At 38.7% G+C, this 27,378-nt stretch overlaps 2 protein-coding genes across 2 annotated transcripts; both read left to right on the top strand.

Annotated features, from left to right (window-relative positions):
• Positions 1-309: 309 nt before the first annotated feature.
• LOC111153966 (olfactory receptor 148-like) lies at positions 310-1,242 on the top strand. Its single transcript, XM_022513323.1, has one exon. The coding sequence runs from the start codon at positions 310-312 to the stop codon at positions 1,240-1,242; it is 933 nt and encodes a 310-aa protein (XP_022369031.1).
• Positions 1,243-9,280: 8,038 nt separating this feature from the next.
• On the top strand, positions 9,281-10,219 carry LOC111153997 (putative olfactory receptor 10D4). Its single transcript, XM_022513348.1, has one exon. It carries the CDS (start codon positions 9,284-9,286, stop codon positions 10,217-10,219), a length of 936 nt encoding a protein of 311 aa, XP_022369056.1. The 5' UTR covers positions 9,281-9,283.
• Positions 10,220-27,378: the final 17,159 nt, after the last annotated feature.

A 27,378-nucleotide genomic window follows, 5' to 3' on the forward strand; every position in this document is an offset into this window, starting at 1 on the left:
AGACATAAAAGCATACATGTGCTTTACCACCCCCTAAATGTCTTTGGTAGAATCCCTAATTCTTAATTTCAGCATCACATTTATATTTAAACAAAGGCTGGGGCACCTAGCTGGCTCAGTTGGCAAGTACGTGACTCTTGATCTCAGGGTTGTAACTGAAAGCACCACACTGGCTGTAGAGATTACTTAAAAATAAAATCTTCTTTAAAAATGTAAAAAAATATTGGTGGTGATGAATGTGTTGCTATTGTGTCTGCCACGAGTCAGCCTCTGCATCCATGCTTTCACCATCTTGTGTGCTCCAGGAACATGAGGAATCACACAGAGCTCCATGAGTTTATTCTCCTGGGAATACCTCAGACAAAGGGACTGGAGACTGTGCTGTTTGTCATCTTCTCATTTATTTACCTCTTCACCCTGCTTGGAAATTCACTCATCCTTACAGCAGTTGTTTCTTCCTCTACCCTTCATACCCCCATGTATTTCTTCCTGGGACTTCTATCTATTTTTGACATGCTGTTCCCATCTGTAACCTGTCCCAAGATGCTGTTCTATCTCTCCGGCCAAAGCCACACCATTTCTTATGAGGGCTGTGCTGCTCAGCTCTTCTTCTACCATTTCCTTGGGTCTGCTGAAGGATGCCTCTATTCTGTGATGGCGTATGACCGCTTCGTGGCCATCTGTCACCCACTGAGGTACATGCTCATCATGAAACCTGGGGTCTGTGTGGGTTTGGTTGTGGCAGCCTGGTTGGTGGGTTGTCTCCATGCCACCATCCTGACCTCCTTCACCTTTCAGTTAACATACTGTGACTTCAACCGGGTGGACTACTTCTTCTGTGACATTCCCGCTGTCTTACCCCTGGCCTGTGCTGACAGTTCCCTGGCCCGGAGAGTGGGCTCCACTAATGTTGGCTTTCTGGCTTCAGTGCTTTGGTTCAGTGTCTGTGTCTCCTACACTCGCATTGGGATTGCCATTCTGAGAATCCGATCGGCAGAGGGCAGACGGAAAGCTTTCTCCACCTGCAGTGCCCACCTCGCGGCAATCCTCTGTGCCTATGGTCCTGTAATCATCATCTATCTGCACCCCACACCCAACCCCTTGCTTGATGCCGTGGTGCAGATATTAAATAATATTGTCTCACCCATGCTGAACTCATTAATATATTCCTTAAGAAACAGAGAAGTGAAAAGTTCCCTGAAAAGAGTGTTCCACAATGTAGTATTTATTTCTCTGGAATAAATTATGGGTTTTTTAAAATGGATTTTGGAAATTTATTTCTCAACGTCATCCATATATTTCCTCCTTTTAAATAATAGAAAATGCTTCCTTGAAAGTGCTCTATTTTGTTTTCCTAATAAGATTTTCTATGTTTGTTATCTCTGTAACCCCTGGGGCCCTAGAAATAACTCTACAACTAATGTTATCCTCCTGCCTTGTTCCTGGATATGGAACCTATGGGGCATAGCATGCATCTGGAGACAGATTTCTTCTTCCTCTAATGGACAGTCAATTTTGTCTCATTGAACATAGTGAGGAGTGGTGGCCCAGAAGCACCCCTCACTATTCCATCTCTGTGCCAGATCACTCTCCTTTCATTTATCTCACTGAACTTGGAATATTCTTTTCTGCCTATAAACATTTCTGTTCCTCCATGTTGCCAAGAACAGTATTAATTAATATTTTTTTTTCAAAGACTTCCATTTATTTATTTGACATACAGAGATCACAAGTAGACAGAGAGGCAGGCAGAGAGAGAGAAGGAGGGGAAGCAGGCTCCCTGCTGGGCAGGGAGCCCTACGTGGGGCTTGATCCCAGAACCCTGGGACCATGACCTGAGCCGAAGGCAGAGGCTTTAACTCACTGAGCCACCCAGGCACCCCTATTAATTAATATTTATAGAGCATGACCTGTTCTCCGGGCACTATGATGAACATTTCACAGATATTATCTAATCTTCATGTCACCTTCATATAGTAGAGTTTTTGTTTTGTAAAACACAGAAATAGGCAAACAAAAAAACAGTTTGAGGATAATGCTATGGTATCTGGTAAAGCTTAGATGGTGTTTTCGGGCAGATATTCATCACACTAATATTGATACTTGTTCAGCAGATTTCTTGTCTGTCTTATTCACTGTCATGTACTCAGGACATCACCCAGTGACATAGTAAGAATCCAGTATAAGTTCATTGAATGAATGAATGAATGAATGAATATCACTCAACCATTGAAATTATGATATATTGCATATTTAGTCACACAAAAAGAACATGAGTGAAATAATTAGAATGCATGACAACAATAGACACTAATTTAAATATAGGTCCACATTTAAGTAAAATTAAAGGTGGATAAAAGCCGAAATGTAAATGGACTCTGACCACTTTTTTGACCATTTCTAAATCAGTATTGCAATGACTGTTTGGCATTGGAGGGAAAGAAAACCTTTAAAACAGTTTAAATCTTTCTTATATGTAAAACTTCAGCAAGAAATCAATATAACATTGTATTTAAAACATAGGCACACACACATGTGTGCAAACCACTTCTTAAAATCTTACTCCATCAACAACAAAAAAAACAAATAACTTGATCTGGAAATGGGCAGCTCCATTTTTAAATAGATACTTCTCCAAAGAAAACACACGAATGGCCAACAAGCATATGAAAAGATGCTTAATATTGCTAATCATTAGGGAAATGTAAGTCAAACTCACAATGAGTCATCACCTCTAACCCTTTAGATGGCTATTACTTAAAAAAGAAAATAATAATTGTTGGCAAGGATGTGCAGAAATTGGAAACTTTGTGCACTCTAGGTGAGAATGTCAAATGGTGCGTCTACTCTGGAAAATAGTGTGGTGCTTCCTCAAATAATTTAAAATTACCATAGGATTCAGCAATTCCATTTCTGAGCATATATCAAAAAGAACTGAAAACTAGTTTTGGAAAAGATATTCATATTCATAGCATGTTCATAGCAGCATTATTCAGAATAGCCAGGAGGTGGAAGCAATCCAGGTATCCACTGATAGCGAATGGATAAACAAAATGTGGTCTATACATACATGGAATATTACTCAGCCTTAAAAAGGAAGGGAATTCTGACACATACTACAACATAGATAAACTTTGAGGATATGCCGTTGAGTGAAATGCACCAGTCACAAAAAGGCAAGTGATAGAATGGTGGTTGCCAAGGGCTGGTGGAAGGGAAAATGGGTAGTTGTTTAATGAATATAGAGTTTCAGTTTTGCAACAAGTTTTGCAAAAAGTTCTGGAAATTGGTTGTGCAACAGTACAAAGATACTTAACACTACTGAACTGTAACACTTAAAAATGGTAAAGATAGGACCACCTACATGGGTCCCTCGGTTAAGCACTGACTCTCAGTTTCAGCTCAGGTCATGAGCTCAGGGTTATTAAATCAAGCCCCCGGTCAAGCTCCATGCTCAACACAGAATCTGCTTAAGATTCTCTCTCCCTCCCCTTCTGCTCCTCCCCCTGCTCGCACATGCTCTTTCTCTCTCAAATAAATAAATCTTTTAAAAATGGTAAAGACGGGGGGGCGCCTGGGTGGCTCAGTGGGTTAAGGCCTCTGCCTTTGGCTCGGGTCATGCTCCCAGGGTCCTGGGATCAAGCCCCACATCAGGCTCTCTGCTCAGCGGGGAGCCTGCTTCCTCCTCTCTCTCTGCCTGCCTCTCTGCCTACTTGTGATCTCTCTCTGTCAAATAAATAAATAAAAATCTTTAAAAAGAAAAAAATGGTAAAGACAGTAAATTTTATGTTATATGTAATTTACCACAACATAAAAATAAACCTGATTATCCACTTTTCACATATCCTGTGTTTTTTTTTTAGTTTGCTAGTTCTCTCCCTTGTCTTGTAACTACATATACCGATGAACCCTCTCAGATTGCAGTTTAATTGTTAAATACCTTAGTCTGATGTGGGCAGAGAAGAGATGTAGCCTGAGGTAGCCTTCAAGGGATCTGCCTAGAGTTACCATTCACTGAGTGCTCGCCCCTTACCCAGCACCTTGAAACTGATTTATGTATATTATCAAATCTACCTATGTAAGAATACTGAGATCATTTTGTAGAATGTGAAACAAGGTTTGGGGATGTCAGCTAAATTTCCCTAAGTCGCACAGCTTGCTTGTGGATCGAACTAGGATTCTAGCTCCCATCCTCATGCAGCTATACATAATCTAGCAATTTTGCTATAACTTTGAAAACAAATGTTTGACCTTCTACACACACTGCCCAAAAAATCTTATTTCAGCTTTTTTCCTTTTACTACCTCTGATGTATGAGAGCTATCCCACATTATTTCTAATTTCCGTCTTCAAGCCCTTCAAAAATCCATTCTCTTAACCAACTGTAACTCTTCCTTTTATTTTCCACAAGTTACTCTGGCCTTTTCTATTATTCATGAATCTTTCCTTCGCCTTACCCAATACACTGATTCCATAAAACAAAGGTCCAGGGAACAGGACAGTCAAAGACAAAATTCCTATAACAGGCGAAGCAACAAAAATATTGTGAATACTTATGCCTTATTTTTTATCTTCATATAAATGCATCTGTGTGTAAATGGATGGTTGAAGAGAGTGTTCACCCAAATATTAAAAATTGGTCATCCAATTTGGGGTGATTTTTACTCTCTTCTATATGGTTCTGCTCTACTCTTAACAATTTTACAATGAGATTGTAACATTTAATTTTTAGAACTATTTTCTTTCTTGTTTTACATTCAATTAGCCAACATATAGTACATCATTAGTTTTTGATGTAGTGTTCACTGATTCATTATTTGCACATAACACCCAGTGCTCATCACATGATGTGCCCTCCTTAATGCCCATCACCCAGTTACCCAATCTCCTTACCCACTTCTCCTTCCACAACCCTCAGCTTGTTTCCCAGAGTCAAGAGTCTCTCGTGGTTTGTCTCCTTCTCTTCACATTCTGTTTTCCCTCCATTCCTCCATGATCCTCTGTGCTATTTCTTATATTCCACATACAAGTGAAACCATATGATAATTGTCTTTCTCTGATTGCCTTCTTTCATTTAGTATAAGACCCTCGAGTTCTATCCGCATCAATGTAAATACTAGGTATTCATGCTTTCTGATGTCTGAATAATATTCCATTGTATATTATGATCCACATCTTCTTTATCCATTCATCTGTTGAAGGACATCTTGGCTCTTTCTACAGTTTGGGTATTGTGGACGTTGCTGCTATGAACATCGGGGTGCATGTGCCCCTTCTTTTCATTACATCTGTATCTTTGAGGTAAATACCCAGTAGTGCAATTGCTGGGTCATAGTGTTAAAAGAGCTATTTTCAAGAGAAAAAAGAAAATAGACATCTCATTATGGGATCAAGAGAGGCTAATTATGCAAACTGGAAAGTTAAAAAAAAAACAATTACTTTGGAGGAAAAACTGGACAGTCATTTCTAAAACCAATAGTGCAACGTGTATTATGTTGTTTATAAATTGTGTCTAACTGATTTGTAATAAAATGTCTTAATCCCATGGAGTGTGGTTCTGTGTTTCTCATCCTCATTAGTTTCTATCCTCAGTTGGCTCTAATTTTCTGAGTGTTCCCAGAAGATACCTGTGTGGGGGCTTTCCCTGAGTCGCAGAATCAAAGTCCGGTTCTCAGGATATGTTCAGGTATGGAAATTCAAACAGTAAAATATTAAGTTCAGTTCTGGTGTCATCAGATCAGGCCAAAGCAGGGCAATAATCCACATACATTCTCAGTAGCATCTCTCTGACCCAGTGACTGTCTTTTCTCCTTTTTTCCTGACCAAGTATCTCAAATTCTGTAGCCCAAAGATCTTCCTTATTTGTTGCCCTCAGTGTGTTCTAACTCGCTCCATAGCTAGGATTATCTCTTCATATTCCCTCACTCTCATGACACACTCAAATGCAATGCTGCTGAAAACCTTCTTCGCATTTCTTCAAGCTCCTCGTGGAGAGACCATCCATCACCTTTACAGTGACTGGCCAGACCTGAATAATCATTTCCCATTCAGCCTCTCAAGCCTGATCTCACAATTCTCTTCCTCTCTTTCTTTGAGTTCTTTAAGTGGGCTGTGCTCCCTTTCAAAGCATTTGCACATGCTTTGCCCCCACCTAGAACATGCTGTGCTTTCCCCCACCCTGCACCCTTACTCACTCGTCAGGTCTCAGATCGGATGGCATTTTCCCAGGGAAGTCCTCCCTGACCTTCAGGGAACACCAGGTAGCTACAAATTATTATGTGCACCTATGTTCTGACAGGCAGGAGGAACATGAGCAAACACAAATACTCTCCCATTACAACTTTTCAATCCATTCAACTTTTCTTCCTAGTATTTGCCACATTAAATAATTATAAGTTATATATATAATTTGATTAATGTCTTTCTTCTTTTACTAGACTGTCAGCTCTTTGCAGGCAGAGACCAAGGACAATCCCTGTTCACCAGAACATAGCAGTGTTATTTTTTTATTTATGAGAGAGAGAGAGAGGGAGGGAGGGAGGGCAAGAGGGTGCACAAGTAGGAAGAGGGGCAGTGGGACAGCAGACTCCCTGATGAGCAGAGAGCCCAACATGGAACTCGATCTCAGGACCCTGATCACATGACCTGAGCCTAAGGCAGAAGCTTAATTGCAGAGCCACGGAGGATCCCCAGAGATTTTATTTATTTATTTACGTATTTATTTATTTAGAGAGTGTGCACGTGAGCAGTGGGGAGGGGTGAGAAGAGGGGTAGAGGGAGAGGAAGAGAGGGAATCCCAAGCAGATTCCATGCTGAACATGGAGACTTGGGGCTCTATCCCAAGACACTTAGCCAAAATCAAGAGTCAGATGCTCAACCAACTGAGCCACCCAAGTGCCCCCTAAACATTCCTTAAACACTGAACCCTGAAGATCAGAAACCATATGGCCAAACGTCCTAAGGATAGACCAAGTCCCAGTTCCTTTAAGAGTGACCTCCATGATTTGTTCTTTTATCCTAACTTCCCTTGTCTATAGAAGACTTCATCAGAGTTTTATGAGGTTAAATTAAGACTATAAAAAACTCTGCCTCACAGACTCAAAAAACTTATTTTTGAGCAGAAGGACTATGACTGACCACAATTTCCCAGATTGTTCTGGTTCTCCTGGCAAATAATCAATGCCTTGCCTGTCATAACTGGTATTTGTTGAAACAAATGAATCCATGTATGCACAAATAAGCAACTGAATGAATGTATTTAATGAGGAATTTGGTAAGTCATTCCTTGCCAAAAAAAAAAAATACTTCTAGAGTATATGAGGAATTTCACTTGGAAGCTTGAACAGATGTCAAGCAATATAAAACAGATGCTTCAAGTGATAGCTACATATTTTCTTGGCCTCTTAGCATGCTTCTTCTCTTTTTTTCCTAGCAATAAGCCTTTCCACTCTCTTTTGGAGAGCTGCCCATCTCCATTCCACTGTACCCTGTATGCTGGCCACAGAGGTAAGCATATGACCCAGCCAAGGAATTCAGATTTTAATCTGGAGCTGAGGCACATGGGAGCAAAAGGCAGCTGAGCCTGACTCATCTGGTGGTGGTGCTCAGGGAGGCCACTCCATAAATTCCTACTGCTGAGGGCCCTAGAGCTGCCCTAGTTCCCACCCGTCCATGTGACTGGTTTTCCACTCATTTATTTAATTCTCTGGGTTACCCCAGTTACTGTTTGCAATAAATCAATCCTATCATACAGTGCAGTAAAATAATATAATTTGTTTATTATAATAACATACACATAACGTCTACATATATAGTAAATACATATATGTGCATATAAAATGTGTGACGTATGCACCAAATGAATATTTCAAAATTATTATTCCACTGAAGTATATTTTACAATGGAAGTCAGAAAAGATTTAGTCTTTAATCATTTTCCTCCCCTGCACTCTTTCTCTCTCTCTCTCTCTCTCTCTCTCTCATTTCTAAGGTCCAATTAGTCTAAGTCTCTAATTGCTCTTTTGCTCAATTAGGGTCCCTGACTTGGGGTATTAATACCCAAAGGAAGAGAAAGTTATTTAAAATCTTCCACATTTGGCAAGGATTACAGCTCCCGGAGTCAGAGAGGAGTCTGTGAAGGAATTAAAGTGCATTTAGATTTGTGATATTCTATTTGAAAGTGACTGAAAAGAGAAGAGTTCAGGATATCCACCTGCAGACTATAAGCTGATGGGGATTTAGCAAAGGAGGTCTCCTTCCTTCACTGGGGAAGGAAAGGAAAGCAGCATTCAGTAGCCCAGCCAGTTACGTCTCCTGATTGCCATGTAAGTCCCGAAAGCTTGCCCTTCACTTCTCTTACGTTGGCTCTCACTCCCCTCATAATCATCAAAAAAATAAAAAAATTAAAAGTAGAGATAGATAGATAGATAGATAAAGGGCTTAAGCAATAGCCTTCATGAGTTGATCTATAATTTAAGGATCTTAGTGTATTGGAAAAGTTAAAAGATATCAGCATTTTTCAAAATATGGAACTTGGACAGGAGCCTCCTCTACTACCACTGGGCCTTCTGCTGCCTTAAGATTAGACTAGTACTTAGCTTGGGTCTGGTTAAACAATTATAGACTCTGGAGACTGAAATGGACACTACCAGTTACTCATTGTGCTAAATTCAGGAAAATGGAGGCTACCAGGTACTCACATGCACTAAAATGCAGAGCATATGGACCCTGTTAATGTAATCTCGTGTTCATAAAGAGCTTTCTGAGACCCTTCTTTGGAGAGTTTCCCATTGTTGACCTCATACCTAAGGAGACAATGTGGGAAATATTCTGTATCTTTTGTACGTATGGCTTATAGGATCAAAAATGGTTTTTGGAGAGTTCATGTGGGCAAATGGTCTTAAGCAAATATAAGAAACTTGGATGGGTCCTTGTTTGTAACAAAAACATTGAGTCTTCATAGTTATCCTTTTAGAATCGCAAAGCAGCATCTGGAATCAATGTGATTTAATAGTGAACATGAAGATGGAAGATAGGAGACTGGTCATGTAGGACTTCTTGGTGAGATTGTAGTAAGGGGCATCTTTAAATAGGAACTGCACCTGCAGAGAGATACCCAGTATGGAAAGAAGTAAGCAGATGAAGACAAGTCTACTTCGTAGACATCTACATCATCTGGCTCCTCTTCCATTTCACTGGCTTAAGCACGGTTTATTTACATACATATTAAATTTAACCACAGATTTCTTTCCACAGACACCTTAGAGTTGGTTCTTCCATAGAAATGAGAAATCACACAATGGTGACTGAATTCATCCTGCTGGGAATCCCTGAGACAGAGGGCCTAGAGACAGTCCTCTTCTTCCTGTTCTCCTCATTCTATTTGTGTACTCTCTTGGGAAATGTGCTCATTCTTACAGCTATCATCTCTTCCTCTCAGCTGCACACCCCTATGTACTTTTTCTTGGGAAACCTCTCCATGTTTGACCTGGGTTTCTCTTCAACAACTGTTACCAAGATGCTGTTATACCTTTCAGGGCAGAGTCAAAGTATCTCTTTTCAGGGCTGCGTGGCCCAGGTCTTCTTCTACCATTTCCTGGGCTGTACTGAGTGCTTCCTATACACAGTGATGGCCTATGACCGCTTTGTCGTCATCTGTTATCCCCTGAGATACACGGTCATCATGAATCACAGGGTCTGCGCCATCTTGGCCACCGGGACCTGGATGTGTGGCTGTGTTCACACCATCATTCTAACTTCCCTCACCTTCCAGTTGTCCTACTGTGCCTCTAACGAAGTAGACTACTACTTCTGTGATATACCTGCTGTCTTACCTCTAGCCTGTGGGGACACATCTCTAGCCCAAAAGGTAGGTTTTACAAATGTTGGTCTTTTGTCTCTCATTTGCTTTGCTCTCATCCTTGTTTCCTACACTCGCATTGGGATCTCCATATCAAAAATTCGCTCAGCAGAGGGCAGACAGCAAGGCTTCTCTACCTGCAGTGCCCACATCACTGCAATTCTTTGTGCTTATGGGCCGGTAATCATCATCTATCTCCAGCCGAATCCTAGTGCCTTGCTCAGTGCGATAATTCAGATATTGAATAATCTTGTCACCCCCATGCTGAACCCACTAATCTACAGCCTTCGGAATAAGGATGTAAAATCAGCCCTGCGAAGTGCATTTCATAAGAGAGGCTTTGCTATGGAGAAAAAGTGAGAAAACCTACAGCTTTGCTGGGCAAAGTTTGAGTTTCTGTTTCTTAGGACAAATTCTCACTTGCAGCTTCCAAGATATTGTGATAAGTCTAAAAATATATATTTCTTTTTTCCTGTTTCCCTCTGTTTTATCATGAAAGATGATTAATAGACTCACTTAGCAGACAGTGAACTGATTGTTATGCTGCATAGAGCTTTCTCCCAGAACCACCATCCTCCCTAAAGCATTTCTTAGTTGTTTAAATCTCTGAAAGGTAAGAGAACATATTTTTTTCTCATAATCTCAGTTAAAAACACATGCACAAAAATCTAGAGAGAAAGGAGGATAGAAAAAATTTCAAGAATTCCAAGATTAATACAGAATACCAGAACTGAATATTCTTCTTTTTTGTAGAGCATAACCTCCAACTTTCTGTTGATCAACACCAAAACTCAAACCAAATTAAGTAACGTTTAGTTTAAAGTTAGATCTTTCTCATGCATAGTCAAGTGTGGTTCAAAGATTTTTCTAGTGTGTGCATTCTTCCAGGATCTGAATATTCTTCTTGCATTATTAGCTGCCCAAAAGGCTATGAACTTGAATCATTTTCTTGTTAGCTCCTAAAGGAATCCACTTTAGTTTTGTAAAAAAACAAGCAAGCTAATCAAGTTCAAATATGTTACTACATGTTTTTCCAAAACAAGGAACACTGATTTATCTTTGTTAGAGAAAGCCCATGTTAGAATTTTCACTCAAATTCAGGTAGCAGTAATAGATTTCCTTCTCCAGGGCACCTAGGTGGCTCAGTCAGTTAAGCCACAGGCTCTTGATTTCAGCTCAGGTCATGATCTCAAGGTCCTGGGATCGACCAGTGTTAGGCTCTGCATTTGGCATGGGTCCTGCTTAAGGTTATCTCTCCTTTTCCCCCTGTCCCTCCCCCTGCTCATGCTCTCTCTCTGTCTCCCTCTCTCAAATAAATAGATTAAAAAATTTTTTTTAAATAAATAAACGTCCCTTTCCATTGAAAAGAGCATATTTCTTTCTTTTCTCATAAGATCAATGTAATTTAGTTTGACTCCTTTAATTTCTATGTTCCATAATGCTAAGGGAAAAAATAGATAAATTTTATTTATAGAAGCAACATTAAATTTTGTATTTAAATTTGAAATTAAAAATCTTCTTTTCTTGATTTTTTTCTTTGTATATTTCACCTACCAGTTGTGTATGGCTTCTCTTATAAGCCACTTTAAATCCTTGGAAGGAAGCAGAGAATAAATAATGCACTAAAACAAAAAGAAAGAAGAAAGAGAGAGGGGCAGGAAGGAGGGAGGGAAGGGATGAAAAAGGGAAGGAAACAAGGAAGGAAGGGAGGGAGGAAGAAAGGAGGAAGAAGGAAGTTTTCTTTCATCAAGAACAGTTCCCAAATCATGCTTTGTATTCCAAGATCTTAATGTTTTTGAAGATTTTAGGCCTGGTATTTTATAAGACATCCATTAGTTTGAATTTTTCTGATGTTCCCTCCTAATTAGGGTTCAGGTTAGGCATTCTGGGAAGAACTAACTCAGAAATGATGTTTTGTTCTTCCCACTATATCTTACCAGGAGGCTCTTGCTGTGGCTTGGGCTCTTTGTCCTATTACTAGTGGTTAATTTTGAACATTTGGTTAAAGTAGTATCTGCCAGATTACTCAAGTACAAAGTTGTTACTTTACCTTCCTCATTAATAGTGACCTTTTGTGGGGAGGAGGGGTACTTTGAGATGATGTAAAGATTCTGTTAGTCCTTGAATTTTTATCTGCTAGTTTTATCATCCACTTATGGTTCTTGCCTGAATCAACTACTATGATGGTTGCCAAATAGTTATTTTCCAATTTAATCATTCCTACTACACTTACTAATTGGCTTTCTACTGTAAGGGAGAGTTTCTCATCTCCCTTATGTATTTATGGAAAAACGACTCTCTAACAAACTGAATACAGCATATGATGCCTACCTTGTTGAGAATATGACAAAGGCTGTCAGCTAGAATCATAGGATAAGATGATCATACTAGGACCCTATCTTATTGAGGAGAAACATCTATTTTTTAAAAGAGGAGATATAAAAGTTATCAAAATAAGTTCCTTCCACTGGACTAAATGACTTCCAAATTCTAAAACACTAATTCTTTAATTTCATATAGCTATCTTGTAACTGTGGACCAACTTCTCTGGTTGGGGAAATGGGAGTATGGGTAGAGAAAGGAATGTAAATGGGTGACGAAAGTGGGACACGAAGAAATATTTCTTTCTTGATATGAAATCCTTGCTGAACTATTCAACAAATAAAAAAACAATTTCTCCTTCATTTGCTTGGTGCCAGCTCGTTGAAATATTAGTATGAAACACAAGTCAAGGACACCAGTCAAACAAATAACCAGATTTATTTATGTAAAAGATGTAGAAGACAAGTGGCATAATCAGGATACATTCCAGAGACAACAGCAACATTTTTCGAGACAGAAAATGAAAGGTTCTTGAACCTCAATATCACCATTAAACACAGGGTTGTTCATGATAACATAGGAATAAAGCCCTAATGTCAAATGGCCTGGGGCCAGAAGACTTCTAAAACATGGTGGGTTTGTCCATTACCGAATTAACAATAAATCTTCATATTTTGCTTTAAACAGTCATCTTTGAGCAATGATATGTAAGAACCTTTCTAAAACTCACTTACATGGGGCAGAAAACAATGAAATGGCAAATCCCTAACATTTTGATACAATTATAGGAAATGGGCATTGAGTATTATGTGATACAGTGTTCTGCAGCCAAACTTAGAGCAAACCACCTCCATAGAGGGAAGGCGATTTGGGCTGGGGAGAATACAAGGCCATTTTTGCTCAAGTTACAAATGTGGGGTACCCTGACCATAAGATGAGTTAGAATGACTATACTTCATTCATACATGACAAAACCACAGGCCTCAAAAGAAATGGAAATTAGTGGGTTAAGCATGTATTGGAGAATGTGTTATTTGTCAACAAATATTTATTGATTATTTATTATGTACAATAGTTAGGATCTATACAATCATTAGGAAGTGAATAAAATGAATGTGGGCCCAATCTTTGGAAAACTTGCATCAAAGGAAGGGAGACTTAAGTGAAACCTGGAAACTAGGAGATCACCATTGTACATTTTTGAATATTGCAAGAAACAGGAATATCTGGAAATCCTCTATTAAAGAAGTATCTCTAGGTGAATCGTTCCCCGGGATATGGCAGCCTAATACAGTAATAAACCTTCCAGGAAAATAGTTCTCACAATTGAATATTGAGTCCAAATCCATGGTTCACAGGCTCCTGGCAACCTACACAGGCTGACGGGCATTCAGACAGCTAACATGAAGATTAATTCTCTTCTCTCACATTTCTCTGCCTACACTCCTCCCCCCCTAGAACCACTAAGTCTCTTATGTAGTTTTCATTTAGAATAGCAGTTGGGTTATATCATGTACTGCGTCATGTGAATATTATTTTGTTTGGCATATTACTATATGGCTAGGAATTTGCTTTTGTTTTTAGTATTTTAGGTACTGTCCTGGTTTTGTGAAGATTAATTTCCACGTGGAAAAATAGAAATTAATTGAAAGCCTCCATGGTAAGGCAATTCAAATCGGGAAGTCCAAAAGGAGGCTCACCCCATTCCATCAGCAAAGAGCCCAGATATGAGCCACAGAAGAAGGAACCATGACCCTAAATGAGGTCCCTCAACCTTAGAATAAGATGAATATGAAATTGAGAGAAGAATTTTATACCCTTAATTATTTGCACTTTAATATACAACCAAAGGGTATTTCATATTTATATTTTACTTTCTTTCTGAAATTTTAATAAGAAGATTCATATTCAGAATGGATACCCATATGCAGTTCAATTTTGTTGGCATTATATGATTTGGCATATTTTCACACTCTTAGGAGCGCTCATTTGACAGTGTCTTCTGTTGGGCTATATTGAAAAACGTGGCTAGACATAATGTGTGATGAGAAATAGATTAGAGAATGCGTTTGTAGCTGAGAGTGGAGTGTGTCCTTGATATTGAATCAATTTATGTTCTGTTGTGAAGAGACGGGCAGGATAGTCTGCAGGTTGATCCAGGCAGATCTCTCTAGGTTGCCAGGCAACCAGCGGGCTGAAGTAGGTGTGCTGCCTGCCCCCAGCCAAAGGGGGAGGGCGGATCAAGATGCCTCTGGCCCCAAGGTTTTAGAGGGAGATAGACTATTCTCTTGCATGATCAATCCAGCTTTATTAGTAATAAAATCAACATTTTATTTTGACTGTCTAGTGGATCCTTAGATTTATTCATCAGTTTTAGCCCTCAGACATGAGGAAGTGAGCAGAAAGATGATTGATAGACTCCCTTGATATACGTTATTCTATCCTCGGGTGGTTGTGATACTTCACACAGCCCAACTTGCTTACAGATGAATTCATGAATTTGTGCAATGTGTTCGATATTTCAAAATTCTGACGTCAGCCTAATATGTATAAAGAATCATCACAAATGCTTTCCAAGCGGATGCCAAGTAAGCTTTATACTGAGCACAAAATAAAGAAATTCTTTCTGTTTTAATTAATTTTTTATTTTTTATTAACATATAATATATTATTAGCCCCAGAGGTACAGGTCTGTGAATCACCAGGTTTACCCACTTCATAGCACTCACCATAGCACATACCCTCCCCAATGTCCACAACCAAGAAAAGTAATTCTTTATCAATCACCAGCACCTTTTTAAGTGATTAAAATAGTAGACAAGAGAAATTATCAGCTCCCCTCTTTCCTTCCAATCTTTTGAGTGATGACATTACAACATACCCAAATCCCCAAATCACAAGGAGCACAATCTACCTTCTCACACTCTCTCTCCGAATCACCCATGAAGTTCCACTACTCAATTTCTTAACTATGTTCTGCTAATTATCATCTGCTCTCCTTCCTAACTGCCACCACCTCTTTTCACTCCCCCATCACACGGCATGCCCTCCTAAATGGAATCCTGAGCTTGCCCTAACCTGGGTCCAGCTTCCTGTCCACACTAATTCCTATTCCCCTTCTAGAACTCTGTCAGATCCCACCACTCACCAGCAGCACTCTAGAGTCCATGGTAGGAAGCACAGACCCTCTAGCACAGCATATAAAACCCTTCACAGCCTGACTTCCACAGAACTTTCTATTCACATGACCACGTACGAAACTGAGTTGTGTTTTCTCGAACGCATGCTGTGGGTCCAAGAATGTTTCATGAATCACGACTAACCTCTTCAATCTAGACTTCTCTCAAATAGTATCTCTTTCTTGATGCCAACCTGGAGAAGCTTATTTTTCCCCAGTTTGTCTAGCATGGATGCACTTTTACTGCTGGGCTTCCTTCAGCATCATGCTTTAGCAAGGGTGAGAAATACAGACTTGGATTAAATTCTCACTCCCGCTGTGTGACATTGGATTTATTAAACTTTCCAGGCCTTAGTTTCCTCCCCTTCTGAATAATAACACCTCCCTCATGTGGACATAGGCAGGATTCAGTAATATTCTAAGCACCTTTCATGATCCATCATCATAGAGCTAACACCATAATTATTAAATTTTTTTTTGCTTTTCCTCTCCTTCCCACCTAAGTTGTAAAGGTTCCTTGATACAATTGTAAATCTTAAGCATCTCGCACAATACTTTCACAAGTATGTTCAGTAAGTGTTCAGAAACGAAATGTGTCATTAACCTGCATCTATAAACCAGAGTCAATGAACATTTAAAACATTTATTAACTATGATATCCAATGAATTAATTTGCGTGCTTTCAGAGATACAAGGCAACTTAAAATTAGCCTCAGAGAAATAAGAAAGAATCATGTAAAATGGTTATGTGTGCCATTATGACACACAACTAAATTGTTCTGACAACAATAGTCATGATCTTTAATTAAAACTGGTTCTATAAGGAAATCATTATTGGTTTTCATCCCAGAATTAAGTGTTTAATTATTACCAAAGTCTACATTAAGAACTATTTAATCAATCTTTCCACAATAAGAACTATGACTATACACAGAAAATAATCTCAAAGGAAGATCAAGACCACATTTATTTAAATTTTCATAGACTAGTAGAGATTTGTTTCTTACAAAGCAAAATAAACAGAAACTAGGATATCTATCAAAATCTGGATGAGATGTTTTGTGAGAGACTTTATGCTGTGTGGATCCTAAAAATGACACTTTCTGGCCACTCCGTATTTTTTTAGAGACAGTGCTCTTGTCTCCTCCATCATCTTTGATACTCACATGTAATGAGATGTGTTCTGACATAGGATAAAATAAGCATCTTGTCCTTATGTGAAGACTTTTTAATTATTCTTAATGAAGGGTCTATAGTTTTAATGAAATCAGATAAGCACAGAGATGAGAGCAATGCTGGAGTACAGTCAGGAGCTAATGGACACAGACTCTGCTGGTCTGCAGTGGGGGCAGGAGCTAATGGGCACAAACTGTACTGGTCTTGAGTACTGGCAGGAGGTAATGGACACAGATTATATTGGTCCAGGGTAGGAAAAGGAGGGAGAAGAGGGAAGAATGGTATATGTTGATTCTATGAATATTTAAAAGATGAAAACATATGGAAGAATGAATTCAAGACTACTCAGAGTCTCCACTTTAGGAAAGTGCTAGTGAGGATTTCCTGAAATTAGAGGCCCAAACTTAAAGATGGATACTATAAAGAAGAATAGCCTATTAATCCAAACCATACATTAACAGTATTTTGTATGACTCTTCTATCTCTTACACCTTAAAGTGGTTTCTTTAACAGGATCTTATATATTCTATTCTATTCTATTCTATTCTATTCTATGTTAATATATTTATATTAAGCAAAACTTTTCTTTCATTGATATTATTCTGTTGACTCTTGTCTAAAATGCAAAGTCACGGAGTGAAGTCTGAATTTATCCTACTGGGAATCACTAAGAGCTTGCAACTGTATTTTATTATCCTGCTCTTATCTTTTAAATTATGTATCCTCTTGGCAAATGTTATATTCTGAGTTACTGTTTGTTCCTTTGGGCTTCACCCCTTTTCTTAGCTTTGACAAATGTCTCTCATGTTTGACCTGAGTTTGTTTTCAGTGATTGGCTCACCTTGCAAGCAGAGACAAGTCATCCATTGGAGGGGTTCTGCAGCCCATGTTTTCCTTTCTCACGTACAGATTTTCCCATCCGTGCAATGCACTCCCACCGGTTTGCTGCCATTGGTTACCCACCGCAATCTATGATCACCAGGAGGCATGAGCTCTATATGCTACTTGTCTCAGGGACCTGGCCAGAAAGCTGGTTATGTGTAAATCTACTCACTGTTCACCTTACAGTTACCCTAATCCAGTACTGAAGAGATGGGCTAGCATTGCTGAAACATTCCTGAAGCTAACCTGTGACCCATGCAAACAAGAGGAGAGGGTATGCTTTCCTAATGTTGGTCTTTTGTCCCTCTCTCTCCTGTTTCCATTATTCTTATATTTGCAAAGGAACAGTAATACCAAAAATTCTCTCAGCAGAGGGCACGCATGGAGCTTTCTCAGCCTGCATCACCCACCAACCTGCAATTCCTTGTGGCCATGGGCAAAAGCCCAGATCCCAACCCTTCCTTTATTTTGAGATACAGCTACTGAATTTGTGTGACTGTCTCATTGAACTCCCTGATCTCTAGCTTGAGAAACAAAACTGTGAAACGAGTTCCAAATAAAATAGTTGAAAGACAAACTTTATTCATAAAGTAAATGAGATTTGGAGGAATCTTTATTCTTCTAGAGGAATCTTTATTCTTTTCTTAGCCATTTCCAAGAACTGTGCTTTAACTAGTACTGTCTTTAACTTCATTCCTAAGTCCAATTTTAAACTGTGGATATTTACTGGAACTTATGCTTTTAAAGTGAATATAGCTCATTATGAGAATGTCAGATATTCAATTGCTATTCACCATGTGATGTTCCCTCCCCAAAACTAAATAAATTTTTTATTCTTTTCTCATTTGTGTGGAGAAAGCACAGGAAGGGAGACTATGTCACTGCAAAACATTCAGTAAATTGCATATCTCCCTTATCTTAGAACATCGGTTTTGAAATGTTTTCTAGAAACCATCACTAAAAACTAAATCTTTTCCAATTCCTATACATGAAACAAAAATAGATAATGTAATTATATATATATGTATATATATATATATATATATATATATATATCCCCACTTATCTAGAGAAAAGCTCACCTCAGTTGGTACAATGGGGTAGTATCTCATTATATTCATGTGGGTGAGAATTATATTATCTTCCACCCAGCTCTTTTCTATTAAAAAGAGAAAAATTCAAGGACTCTTGATTTTTTAAAGAAAATTATATTTTTCATGCACACTGACTCTATTACTGAAATAATTTAGCCACTGATGCCTGAGGATTTAATCATGTACTTTCAAAGCAGCCAGTATAAGACAATTGAAAATTGTATGACTCACTATTAAGGCTGTTGCTTATTTTTATAAAAATAATGAGGCAGAACTGAGAGGGAGAATGTAGGGGAAAAAATTGCTAGAATTCTGCCTAATAATGCAAAATACTAACTTCATTGTGAACGAGACAATCTTGCAAATTGTCACAGTTCAAAACATGTATTTCTTCCTTCTCATCAAAAGAGACTTCATTGAGCCTGAGAATTAATGTTTTCACATGGGAGGTTTGTCAGGCATGTGATTCAACAGTTAATTTACAGACATGAAAATAAACAAAGAGGAATATCTGAAAGGAAAAGGAGACAGGGCTCCTAGAGGTGGGGTGATGGAAGTGAGGTAGAAATTGGGCTTTTTAGACCTTTGACGAGGAATTAAAAATTTAAAGAATTTTCAGAAGGATGGGGACCTGAAGGGAATGAAGGAAGACTGTGAACTGGGAACATCCAAAAGGAGAGGACTCCTCTGCAAAAGGTTTACGTTTTTCAGTGAATTAACCATATCGTATGAGATCACTAATATCGAAGTGGAGATTTCTATCCTGGAAATCCTTTAAACGTCTGGCATAGCTTCACAACTTTGTTGGAGAATATCATAAAGAATAAGGAAAAGAAAAAGGAAGAAGTGTGGCCTGCCCCACTGGAAGGAGGGGGCTTCCCAGCTGGACTTTCAAACTCCCTTCCAGCCCCAGAGATGAACAGGGATCATACTACTTACGAAAAGAATGAGCGTCAACTGATCGTAAGTGAGGCGTATTTCTAAGACTGCCTGCTTCTTTGCAGTGTTTCTCAGAGCAACTGGAACCTGGTTATTGAGATTCTCTATTATAAAATATAATTCATGTGATCCAGCTGCAGGAAAACTGAGAGCAAGGGTCCATATGATGCCATCTTCCTTGGGTATCTTGCCTCACCTGTTATGTACATGCATGGCGGGTGCAGTGATGCGGCCTGGAAGCTCTGCCTGGCTGGCAATTCTCACTAGGACGGCTGTGCTTCCTCTCTTGCATCAGTGTTTAAAGCCAGATGAGCTTGATCCTGTGAGATCATCAAACTGTAAAGCCCTGAAATCTTTACAGATAACTCCTTCATATTCTGTCCTCTGTGGACATCCAAGTAGAAAGTGAAACAGTCTCTCTAGGGACTCTGTCCAAGAGTTGCTGGTGTTGAAATGATCAGAGGCCATCACAGAACTTAGGAGCAACAGAAGATTCTTGGGGGACAACTTCCAGATGGATAACTGAGATGAGATACTAGCACAAGTCAGTCTTCCCTTGCTAGGTACCTAACCCAACAAGAGAGAGGGATGGCTGATACCCAGGCCAGGCTGTGGCCCAAGGATCTCAGAACTACCATATAGTGAAAGAACTTCAAGATTCCTCTTTCTATGCCCTTACCTGTCCCTTTTTCCTCTTCTTACTACCCAGTCAAAAAACTCGGGGAAGTTTCTCAGGGAAAACAAGGTTGCTGTCAAGGACTTGTGGATGTGTCAACAATACAAATCACCAATGAACTCTTTATCATCATAGCAAAAATCTATATAGGAATAAAATAAACAGGGAGATGGTCAGAAATGAGCATTTACCAAATCACAAGTGACATGAATGGCACAAAAAGTCCTCAGAGATAAATGATAATCTGATGGAGAGTACGATAATCTTGTCAAATAGTGAATGCTGATTTGACATGCAGATCCGTTTCCCCTTATCTCTTTGAGACACTCACCAGATTATTTTCACAGCGGTATGATGGAGCATAGTTTGTGGTATTTTCCGGTACATGCCCTGGGGCACCCACACTGGCCTCCAACTCATTAGTACTGTCCTGTGCCCACTTCTTGGTATTGATATTGCTTGTTATACAACTTTTTTGAATTATTCAAAAGCCCTATAGAATCAACCTGCTGTCCACTTCTATTCCCAACTCCCACTTTTCACTTTTTCCCATCTGGGGTTTAGTCTCTTTAGGCAAAGAATGAGAAAAGACACAAACTTCCCGGTGTATTGAAGCTCCAGTGAGCCAAACCCTCTACTTCATTTTAATTCCAAAGGTTTTACCGAAGACTGTTATAGAGTGTGGGAAAAGCATAAGTATAAAAAGCTTACGAAGTTATAACGTAAAAAATTACTTCTTGGGCATCTGATTCTAGAACAAAGAGTAAGTACACACCAAAATTTTTATCTCTTTCTCAAAACACAGAGAAATTATAGAACAACATAGTAAATATATAACTGCAGATGAAAACAAGTAAAAAGAATTCTCTAGGAACAAGAAATTGAAAATACTCAGCCAAGACACCCAGAGCACCCATCTGAAGCTGGGGACCAGAACTGCCCTGTCCAAGTTAGGCTCAGACCAGAGCTGCACAACCCAAGCCAGCTCCAGGCCAGGGCCACACCTACAAAATAATCACCTGTGGGGACTCTATTCAAGGAAACCAACATTCTAAAAAGACATACAAAAAAATAAAAAGAAAAAAAATCGGGGCGCCTGGGTGGCTCAGTGGGTTAAAACCTCTGCCTTCGGCTCAGGTCATGATCCCAGGGTCCTGGGATCAAGCCCCGCATCGGGCTCTCTACTCAGCGGGGAGCCTGCTTCCCCCTCTCTCTCTGTCTGCCTCTCTGCCTACTTGTGATTTCTGTCTGTCAAATAAATAAATAAATAATCTTTAAAGAAAAAAGAAAAAAATCAGAAGCTGTAGGAAATTTAAAAATGAAGCATCTAAAAGAATTTAAAATATAAGTATAAAAGAGGCAACTAAAACAAAAATATTATGAAACAAGAACAAGAAATCCTTCAATCAGGACAAGAAAAGTTATGAAGAAGTTATTTTTCATTATGTTCAGTAAGCCAACATATAGTACATCGTAAGTTTTGGTTGTAGTGTATGATTCATTAGTTGCACATAACACCCAGTGCTCATCCCAACATGTGCTCTAATAATAAACAGTATTATTAAGTTTAAAAATACAATATGATATATGACTGAATAGTAGACAAAAGAGAATAAATTGCTAAACCAGAAGGCTTAACTCTGAAAATCACCCAGAATACAGCATATACACAAAAAGATTTAAAACAGAAAATGTAAAATCAGTAAGTCTTCTTTTGGTTTTATCACTTTTATTTTTGAGAGTGTGTTGAGAGCTCAATGAGCTTCCTTTCCTTTCATCTAGCTTTATGTAGTGGGCCCAGTAGATTCTATTCATATTAGGGGAGAACAATTACTGGAAGATTCATTCAAGAGGATTGTTGTTGTATTTTTTTTCTTTTAAGAACTACATAATTTTTTAATAATAAGATGGTAATGATACCATAAACAAACAAACAAAAAACACAAGGAAAAATGTTTTTTTTTTATCCACTAAAAATCTCACTACCCATTAAAAACCACTGATAATAGAGGTGTCTGGGTGGCTCAGTGGTTCAGCGTCAGACTCTTGGTTTTGGCTCAGGTTGTGATCTCATGGGTTATAGCTCCTCAGTCTCCATGCTCAGCAAGAAGTCTGCTTGAAGATTCTCTCCCTCTGCCCCCCACTCCCCCACTCCCCCTATCACTCACATACGTGCATGCACACATGTGGGCTGTCTCTCAAATAAATTGTTAAAAAAAAAAACAAAAAAGGACCACTAGTAATAATTTGGTGGACCTCTTCTCCCCAAACACACATATGCATGCCCACATACATACAAATTTAAACAAATGAAATAATATTGTATTATTATTTTATACGCTAATATTCCTACTTCCTAAACATTTTCCACATCAATAAATAAAGATAACCATCTCAAACACAGTAGGTGCCAAAAAAACAATGTTATGGCATCAGAATGTATATAATCCACTAATGGAAATATTGTTTCTTAACTGTTCACTGTCATAAACCATCTTGTTTAATCCTGCCAACTGAGACACTTACTTTATAAGGCTATTTCATCCATCCATGTATAACCTAGTTCCTTCCCTGGTTTAGGAAGGCAATGTAACCTAGCTATAGTCTCACATCTTTTCCCAGAATATTTTTGCATTTCTTAAAAGGGAAATCTCTAATTTCGTTACTTTTACAAAATTTTCTTTGGGTTATGAAATTTGGGAGTGAGCATTCTAAAACACAAAGAAAGGAAACTCAAATTTAAAAACCAAACAGTTCACATAGAGGACATTTAGAAGGACAACCTGAAAGGAAGAAAATTACAGATATCCTTTCCCACAGGGATATGCACCTGAGAAGATGTGGGAGGAAGGCAGAGTCTCACCCCTCCTTCATTGCTTACACAGTTACTCATGGTCTTACAAGAGCAAAAGGAAAAGGATATAGGACCCCAGCCACCTATTATGATTTGCTTTAACTTCTAAGAGACAAAAACTTCCAAAGACTTTGTTTAAATAAGAAACACATTGGGCTAATAGGTTTATATTATTATACCTTTATGAATACATGGAGGAAAGATGTTGGAGAGATCATGAAAAGGATGTGATACAGGTTGAACTTGAGCTGAACCTGGCAATCTGAGACTCCTCGCCCCTCCCCTGTCCTTGGAATGTGCAGCCCACTTGCCTTCCCCACTGCCAGAAGTTGCCCCAAGGTACTCAGCCTTGAGACAGTGATGTGGTAGGGGGCCCAGTTTCATATTATACTGGAAAGGTCCTGAGGTTTTGAACTAAGAAGAGGAAAATAATTCTGCTTGAAAATAAATTGTTGAAGTAGTGATACTTTCAGAAAAATACAACTGTGTTTAAGTACTAAAATTAATGCAGCAAATTATCCACCAAAGTAACCAAATAGGAAACCAGACATCTTAAGCAGCAAAAGTTACATTTCAGAGGACATGAAACAACTTCCCCATACAAGCGGGTGTCCTAAAAGTTCCCATTATTAAAGTAACACTTACAGAGGCAATTTTATAAAAATCAAAGACAGAAATACGGCACTATACATTTTCTCAAGACCTGGAGTTTTGTGTGTTTTCATTTTATCATTTAACTGAAAGGGACTTGACAATACCCAATGGTATAGATTGCTACAGTTACTATCAAGGAATGATGATAATACCTGGTAACTGAGAAATTCCCTCTGTTATTTCCTTATGTTGAAACTAAAATTATCATCATCACACAATTTCTGGGCTAAAATCAGTCCCTGGGGCTTCTTGATAAAGGAGATGAAGTCTCCACCTATGATAAAGAAAATGCCCAATTCTCTTCCTCCTTTAGTAGCTAAGAGGGGGGGTTAATGAAGGTATGGGCTAGAACAGATATGTGTATTAGCATCAAAGTAGTGTTTTTGCATTCTGTAGATGCAATGTGGGGTCCTGTAACCTTTGCCAGCCATATTCCCATCAAGACTTTCTCTCTTCTGACCTAAATTACATCTATGGCACACAGTACAATGCATACAGTGGCACCCACCAGTAAAAATGACAGTAATTTGAAGCAGTTTCTCTAGGAAGAGATTTATACGCGGTAGTATCATCAGAAAACCATAAGCTTCCGGAACCTGTCTTGCACAGTTGTGGTCATCATTTCAACCATTCTTTGTCCTTTCAATTCAGTCCCAGGATCTTTTTTGCTGCCTCTCAGCATGCAGAAATGACTCTAGCTTGTCCATGTCCCAATGGTGCCATCTGCCGACCAATATGGGGCATTCACCTTGATTCAGAGGTCAATCTCAATGGCGGGATTCAAAAATCAAGTGTCTTAATTCAATGCATAATCGACTCTGAACATAACTTAAATCAGTTTATTAGGCGTAAAGGCAAATAAGTATCATATAGGAATCTACACTAGGTAGAATTAAATGGTACAAGAATTATTTTATGCCCTGAAATTCTTGATAACATTTCTAAAAGATTTTCATTATTATAATGATCCATTTCTCCTTTCTTCTTATTCAAAACCATGAAGATATATCATCCTGTCACAATGAGGAAATATCCCATCCTTCTTATCACACGTAACTATGTTCAATAGGTTGTTCTTCTCTGTAGTAATTGTCAGGACAAATCTGTGATTTTAAATAGGACCCAGATAGTTACTTGGGGAGCATAACAAATAGCATGGGGGACATGGGGAGTTAGGAGAAGGGAGTTGGGGGAAATTGGAAAGGGAGGTGAACAATGAGAGACTATGGACTCTGAAAAACAATCTGAAGGGTTTGAAGAGGTGGGGGGGTGGGAGGTTGGGGGGAACCAGGTGGTGGGTATTAGAGAGGGCACGGATTGCATGGAGCACTGGGTGTGGTACAAAAACAATGAATACTGTTATGCTGAAAATAAATTTTAAAAAAATGATTAAATTAAAAAAAAAAAAAGATCCAGATAGTAGTCTCTGAGTTAGCCTTTACTGATTTCCCGTGAAGTATTTATGAAAAATCAGAAATAAAAAAATTCCTAGGAAGACTGAAATATAATAATGACATCCACATTATTTCATTTAGAAGAATATCTCTTAAATGTAAAATTTATGGCACTAAATTGTGAATCACAGCCCATGGCTGACCAGGGCAATCTTCCAAAGATAGTAATCATGCCCCCCCCCAAGAATGGGGATCAGGATGTTACAAGATCTACAGTTATTACATGTTAGATGAAAGATAAGGTAAAAATATCACGTTTTCTGCAACTAGGGTATCATTGTGTTTATTATACATGGGTTATTAAATCCCAGAAGTTTGCATTTTGCAATTTAATTTTGAAATGAAAATCTTTGCTTGGTCTTTAAAAAATTCCATAACATTATATATTATTGGGGGAATTTTGTAAGCTGTGAGAGCCTTCTCTTTACCCATATGAATTTTGCCCACATGAAATTGAGCTTGTCTGGGCTATACCTAGCTTTAAAACTTGACCTAGAAACACTACCAATGCACCATGGTGCAGCTACTCCCTGAAACTTTAAATGGTAACTATGACATAGAGCTGACTATGTAATTGGGAACCAATGAGTGTAATTCCAGAAACATAACCCCGGAATTGGGAGAATGTGGACAGATAGTTGAGTTATCCACAGTATTGCACGTGAGATCTAAGACTTTGGTCTGTTAACTAAGAGAAATGAGTTAGTATGCGTTGTGTAATTATGCTCATTAAACAAATTAATTTATTAAGAATAACATTAATGCTGACTATTGGACCAGAAAAAAAAAATGGAAGTGGGAAAACAAAAAAACTTGGAGCATTAGTTAAAGATACAGTTAACTCCATTTATTTCAAAAAATACAGTTAGCTCCTTCTATGTTCCTCTGTACTATGGTCTGTGCCTGAGATTTAGTCTCTGTCCATGCGCAGTTTATAGGCTAGTGTTTGTGTGAATGTGGGCTAGGGAGGGTTACATTAACAAATCTCAAATTACTACTTTAAGTTCAACAATAGTAATGTATTAGACAAAGCAATAGCACAGAGCAAGGAGAAATCAGTACAGCTAAGCCGGATTAGGGAGAGCTTCCCGGAATAGAAGATAATTGAGTTGTGCTGGTAAGAATGGGAAATAGAAAATTACATCTTTCTGAAAGCCTACCATGGTCCTGATATATGTAAGATGCTTTGTACACATTATCTCATTTAATTCTTACAACACGATCTTTCAGAAAGCTGTGAGGTTGGACTTTTTACACCATTTTGTAGATGACGACACTGGCACTCAAAGTGATGAGTCTAGAATCTGAAGCCAAAGTCTCTGGTCTTCAAATCTCGTACAATGGTTCCATCATTTCCATAATGCTGGCGCTTAGAAAGGGGAAGTGAAAGATGCTTATGGAATGATATAGAGACACAATTCTGTAAAGAGCTCTCTCAGAGTTTTAGTACGGTAAAATGGCTGAAATGTGGGTGTGAGTGAAAAGCGTGTATGAGGACAGACAAAAAGATAGGAGGCTGGTCTACTGAGAGGTTTGAACACTCAACCTTCAGTCCAAGTCTTCTTTGTGATATATTTATGAAGTTAGGGGAGAGCATGCTATAAAAAGATTAGGCTAAGGGAACCAGGATGATGGGAGTAGGCACCAAGAAACCTATCTGAACACAATAAAAAGGAGACACATGGGAGCGATATGTTCAAAGAAGAATAGAGAAGAAGGTAAATGGAAGAGAAAACAGTGGGGGGAAATTATAGACAGGAGATTTCAGTGAGGTAGAAGTGAAAGTCTAGTGGAAGAATGGAGTGACAAATTTGAAAGAAAGGAGGTTATATTCAGACCAGGGTGTTCAAGTTTGAAAGTTCAGAAATGGGGTAGGTAAGGGTGATGGCAGGTTCCAAGGAATGGCCCCAGGTTGGGATTCTGGAGTACAGTGGAGGTGAGGGAAACTGTGTAAGAGCTTTGAGGCTAAGACGATGAATGGTTCATCGTTGAAGACTTGAGACTGAATGTAGACTTCAGTTAGGAAAAGAAAGTTCTCTTGCTACCAAAGATTTCAGTGTTTAGGCATGACTATGAGAATAACTGATGATAAGGGTTGAGTCCGGAAGAACTTTCTGGACTTTTACAGGAGAAAAAGTTTTTGCAGGACAGGAATAATGAACTGAAGAAGTTTAAACCTGACCTAGTGGGTAGGCTTTGGATAATAAATTTGTTTTTTTCTATTAAGTTGGTTGCAACATTTAAAAATTGTTAAGCTTTGCATAAATACCTGCATTTCTGGGTTATTTGA

This window comes from Enhydra lutris, unplaced genomic scaffold (genome assembly GCF_002288905.1).
Source record: "Enhydra lutris kenyoni isolate GAN:26980312 unplaced genomic scaffold, ASM228890v2 scaffoldscaffold34, whole genome shotgun sequence".
NCBI classification, from domain to species: domain Eukaryota; kingdom Metazoa; phylum Chordata; class Mammalia; order Carnivora; family Mustelidae; genus Enhydra; species Enhydra lutris.